This window comes from Schistocerca americana, chromosome 1, assembly GCF_021461395.2.
Source record: "Schistocerca americana isolate TAMUIC-IGC-003095 chromosome 1, iqSchAmer2.1, whole genome shotgun sequence".
Classification (NCBI taxonomy): domain Eukaryota; kingdom Metazoa; phylum Arthropoda; class Insecta; order Orthoptera; family Acrididae; genus Schistocerca; species Schistocerca americana.
The window spans coordinates 941,061,940-941,067,939 of NC_060119.1; the positions used below are offsets into that span (position 1 = coordinate 941,061,940).

The 6,000-nt window shown below is 34.9% G+C and overlaps 1 protein-coding gene across 1 annotated transcript in view; it reads left to right on the forward strand.

The window, feature by feature from the left end:
- The window catches only part of LOC124548102 (CD63 antigen-like), a 65,514-nt gene extending 64,325 nt beyond the window's left edge, over positions 1–1,189 (forward strand). Inside the window, exon 5 of the mRNA XM_047125153.1 lies at positions 779–1,189. Within this exon, the coding sequence (XP_046981109.1) occupies positions 779–871 (93 nt within the window). The 3' untranslated portion in view covers positions 872–1,189. The remainder of the gene's footprint in view (positions 1–778) is intronic.
- The last annotated feature ends 4,811 nt before the right edge of the window (positions 1,190–6,000 follow it).

Sequence of the window (6,000 nt, forward strand, 5' to 3'; positions counted from 1 at the left end):
AACTGATTTAGTGTGTTTGATGTAAAACTAATTCCACATGCAAAGCAGAGGTTTGAACTCCTTTCTTCTCAAATAAAAGACCATAGACTCAACTGCTACACGTCCTGCCTAGATCTGAAAACTTAATGACATACGAAAAAAAAAAAACCCTCCGAGCCTTTGTTTATCTGTTTGAGTGCGATTCTCAGAAAACTGGTTCATTTCTAACATGCCGGGGATTTGCAGGGAAGAAGTGCTGCAGCTAGCCAAAACTTCCCTGGATTGTTTAAGGCCTTTAAAAATGAAAACTATTCCTTGGTAACTAAGAAAAAGAAAAAAAAAAAACTTCTTAATGCTGTTGTGAACCATTTATGACATCGGAGTTAATTATCTTTACATAAATGTGTGTGTGTTATCTCATGTGACCTTTATTATATTACAGAAGTGTATAATAAGTATATCATTTAAATTGATGATGTATACCACTAATGCTATCAGCATTTTTTAATCCCAGTTATAAGCATTCACAGCAGTTGAATACTATGCTCTCAGATCAAATTTTTTTTCAATTATTGCTGAATAAAACATATAAATAACAAAGTAACTGGTATATTGCTGCTACCGATTGAATAGACCATTAAATTTGTATGGTGCACTATGATATGCACATATAGAATAGCAGGGTTTCATTTTGCTAGATGAAGTTTCTCCTTTCAACCATAGGCAATAATAAAATTTTTAGGTGGATAACTGTAAGTGTTCTTCTCAAGCTTTAACAAATGTTTCTTCTCTTTTTCAGCTTGCTGGGATAGTCCTGGCATTGTTCATGGCCACGTCTATTAAGAAAAGTGTTGATGGTGGAGGGGGAAACAGTGGTGGTGGAAATGAGTGAAAATTTTGTCAGTGCACACTTTGTATTGAAAAATTAACAACGTTTGCTTTTTGTGTGCTAAAATGCAATGTTATTATTGAAAATTATCACTGCCACTTTGTGGTCACAGTTTTTTAATGTTAGGCATTAACTGGTATGCACATTTCTATTTTAAATGCATTTAATAAAATACTATCTAGAAATCATTGGACAGTTTCTGAATTTTCCAGTATGTATCTGTTGACACTTCTGCATTGTCTCCAGATGATTTTATATATCAAGAACACAAAAAAAGATTGTGTGTATGGAAAACCAATAGACAGTTATAACAGATGTAAATATTTTACTTGTATGTGTGTGAATATGAGCTTAACCAGAACATTGTGAATCACTTGTATCTGTTTCTTAAAAAATAAAAATAATAGAAAAAATATGAATCAAGAAATACAGATCATTGTTACAGAACTACAAACTTCCATTTAGTTTATAAAACTTCAGTCTGCTACTACTATACCATAACCTCTAAGTTGGATGCAGTTCGTATAATGAAATTATTTTTATTAAAGCAATTACAGCATAAAGAAGCAGAGCAGTGTTACCCTCTGAAAGGAATTTATTGTGTTGACCATGATATACCTAAGGGAGGTGGCTTATCAGAAGTGAAAGTCAGAATTACGGAAATATTTAAACAGTAACAAACAATATTTTACCCATCTACACTGTGCAAAGAATAAAGAAAACGGTCGCCAGCCTAATTAGGCATAAGAATGAGTAACATTCTTTTTCAAGAAAATGGATGTGAGTAACCTAAATGGGCAAACACTGCCTATACTTTTGTCACTCGAGAGTGCAATGATCTCTGGCACCTGCATATGTTCATGGTAAGGTTGGAGCTGACAGACCAGAACTAACTATTTGCATTAATATAATAGATAACAGTACACACTATTACTTTCAGGGCTTATTCAAACTGAATGGTCTTTATAACATTACTATTAATATTCGCTGTAGAGTCATAAATTGGACATAGGTTCAGTATTACTTTTCAAACATTTTCCTATCTGACAAAAAATAGTAAGTGTTGTTCACTGGAAAATAGGTTAAGTCTCCCTCAGCTAAATACTTTTCTATTTAGAATGAAATTTAAATGGAATCTACTAACAGGTTACTTCTCACTGTCTTTTGAATAAAGAAATTATTGTTTTCATAAATAGTGGTCTTTCTATGAATCATTATCTAGCATGAGCACAATAGACAAACTGTTGGTCCTGTTATGCTATTAATATGCACTTTTAATACACAAGAGGAGCCCAATGTTGTACAGAATTTCACTTGAATAGCAAGAGTAATTGAAACTTGCTATAATTAAGTAACTTTGTACATTTGGAAGACTATCAATGGAGGGGGGCCGTTAATCTTGACCACTGTAGCAGAGCAAACTAAACACACTTTCAATACTCTAAAGAAACAAGTACTTAGCAAGCATGAACATATAACTCTCAACAGGTGCAGTTCTGAACTTTTACTGCAGTGAAACACAAATCTGAGATATTTGTAAGATCCTTTCAACAAACAATATTATTTTTAGCACACTCTTGTGCCATATTAATTTTAATATGCTTCCAATAAAGAACACTTGGTAAACACTTTAACGTGGAAGAGTCCCTAAATGGATAAGTGACTGAGGATATATCACGGTAGGTACAAGAGTTCAGTCAAAGTTTCCTTATATTTGCGCACACTAAAACATCCAATGAGCTGATCCTTCACTGTACATTACTAAAGGGTTCCATTACAGTGATTGCACAATGTGGTGGCGATTGCTGTGTTGGTAGGTGGATTTGCAAGTAAAATTGCTGGACTCTGTCATTTCTTGGTGTCGATGATAGATACCAATTCCAGAATAGTCCCAGCTCTTTATCCATCCATCCAAGGCACTTGAAAGTGTCAGGAAAAGCCTCTCTCCGAACCAGCACAATACACAACTTTTACATGAGCAGTTGATAGTTTGGTAGCTCATCTCCGACTGACTCTTGGTTCCACCTTTTCTACCTAAGCCAACCACAATTTATGCGTGCTACACAATTCTGTTCCCGAGGGGAACCATAACACCTCTTACATACAAAATAACTAAGAACCCTAAGTGAAGGTCAGCAGTTTACATAACAGCAACAAACGTATTAAATAAAGCAGAACATTTGCATATATTGGTAGTTCTACACAAAATTATTTAAACAAAATTATTCAATTTCAAAGATAACCAAAGACATTAAGTGAGAAAGACACAAACATATCATTTGCTCATTTCGTACATATTACATAGGTCAAACTTCCCACATTCTAAATGACATCAAAGTTTATAACAGAGAAAAGAATAAACACTCTCATGGTATGGATTCAATCCAACAACATTTACAGAAACTCAATGATGTAGTATTAAATAAAACAAAAAGGCAAAATAAATCAGTAGAGCAGTAGAGCTATGGTGTTACAAGTTCAGTCATAATTAAATGGTTAATGAGAAGCTATAAAGATATAAGGACAGTCAATGAAGTGTAATAGAAGGATAATAGAAAGAAGATAAGAATTTCTGGTCAGATACTTACTTTACTTTACTTTTTGTGTCTGGGCGAAACGCCTAAACTCTCTTCCTCCAAACCCTTGCAGATTTAGTGGATTTCTCATTGCACAAAAATAGATCTTCTACTCTGTAAACAAGCTCCATCTGTGGATACATGAGCAAACATTCAGTCATCTATGTTTCTCCACATTCACTCTGGTCATTTTCAGAGTAGCCCTACTTAACTGTGTTTACTTTGCATTCTGAAACTCCTGTTCTTAACCCTTGAGTGGGCCCATTTGTTTCCATAACACCAGTGGGCACGTGACACACTTTGTACACAAGTGAAGAATAGCTGTCATGATGTTACCAAGGTAAACACATATGAGCAAAATCACAGTTTAATCTTAGTTTAATTAAACAACAATAATTTAGACTTACATAATATGACCTAAAAATTGTTTTACTAAACAATTATGGAATAAACTTTCATTATACTATTCTGTTGCCACTGACAGATGTTAGAGAGACAGTAATGACCCACTCAACGCATTAAAAAGCACAGTTGCACAAGATCCCAGCCAACTGCTTATTTGATAACTAATTGCCTCCTAGACAACTGTCACATCATGGGATTGTGCTGCTAGCTCATAGCATGAGTCATTTTATTTCACTAATCCTAAATGTTTCTCACCTAGCTGGCATTGCATTTTATATTCTGATGCTCACTTGGACATATGACAACAGAACTTACCTCCATGTTAGCTGAAGCAATAATGAAGGAATAGGTACAGGCTCACAACTATGAAACAACAATGGGACCCCGCAAAACCATTTTATTTGTGATTGACGCACTTTATACACATATGTGCCCACTCAAGGTTTAATCTGTTCACTGCTCTCCGTGTACTAAACTGTAGTTGCTGCCTCTGTGTGATTTGCAGGTGGAGGTGCAGCTGCAGGTCTGTATTTTGCAGAGTCCAACCACAAAGATAGGTGGTGGGTCTCTGGTTGGCCTTCTACCAGTAGTGTCCATTGGGTAAAACTATGTATTGACCTAAGGCGAGTTGGAAATGTTTGGTGATTAACATTAAATACCATGGGTTGGTTTGCTGTCTTTTCTCTCTATTTCACTGACTACTTTGTTTCTGATATTTGGTATGTGATGAAGCATGTTGGGATAATTTTACTATTGTTTTCCATCTGCCTCCTTAAAATTTATTTTTCACTTTTAACTAATTACCATCAACACAAGTGAATATAATCTGCATTTTCATATAAAAAAAGGTTTGCCCTTAGTCTTAAAGAATTTAACACCAGATCTAATTTGGTGCTTAGTTTTATGGATGTGATCAATTTTCTAATTTATATCGACTATTCCTAGTTAGTATCTTTCATTATAGGGCAAAATCAATAATTTTTTCATAACTTAAATTCTATTGCTGATGTATAATCAAATATAAATTCCGTACTAATTATAAACATTTGGAAGATGAAATGCTAGTAATCTTAAAGTATCTATATGGTCGTCTTCAAAAACATTTTAGCAAAGCCAGACCTTAATTAATTCCAAAGTAATTAACAGTTTAGTCAAAAGTGTTGTTTACATAACTATATATGTTAATTTCGTGGTTTAAACAAATAATTTGGCTTAACCCTTGTAGTAGAAGAAACTGTTAAAAGGAACCAGTTTTTCGATGTATTCAGTTAATTTAATGAGTTAAAATGTAACAATAAGTTTTGTAAATTAAATTTCGAACAATGTGAAGTTCCAGTACCTATTATTGTGAGGATATGTAAGGGCCCAATTTTTCATCCTGAGACAGTCAGTCCATGGCCGAATTTCAGACGAGGAACTTGTGTTGGTTAGAACGGCAACAATGCATCAACTTAACAGGGAAATGTTCTACATCTACATTGATACTCCGCAAGCCACCCAACGGTGTGTGGCACCAACAGACTGTGTGTTAAAGCAATGACAGTAGCTGTTCCATACATACCTCATTATTCAGAAAGAACTGTGAATTATGTGGTTATATTTTTACTGCTCGTTGATGTCCAAAAGGAAACTCTTGTAGCAGTCTTTGGATGTTCCCCTGCTAACTAGTAATGAGGCTTATGGGAGGTTAGAACAATAGTGCACTGGCCAAATATAACTGTGTATTATTGGGGGCTTGTGAAAAGTGAAAGTAAAAGACTGTGAAAGGCAACTGTGTATCTGTCAGTTACATCATTTACAATAGACAGTACTGCATGTTCACCCCAAAAGGAAACTCTTGTAGCAGTCTTTGGATGTTCCCCTGCTAACTAGTAATGAGGCTTATGGGAGGTTAGAACAATAGTGCACTGGCCATATATAACCGTGTATTATTGGGTGCTTGTGAAAAGTGAAAGTAAAAGACTGTGAAAGGCAACTGTGTATCTGTCAGTTACATCATTTACAATAGACAGTACTGCATGTTCATCCCAAAAGGAAACTTGTAGCAGCCTTTCGATGTTCCCCTGCTAACTATTAATGAGGCTTATGGGAGGTTAGAACAATAGTGCACTGGCCATATATAACTGTGTATTATTGGGTGCTTGTGAAAAG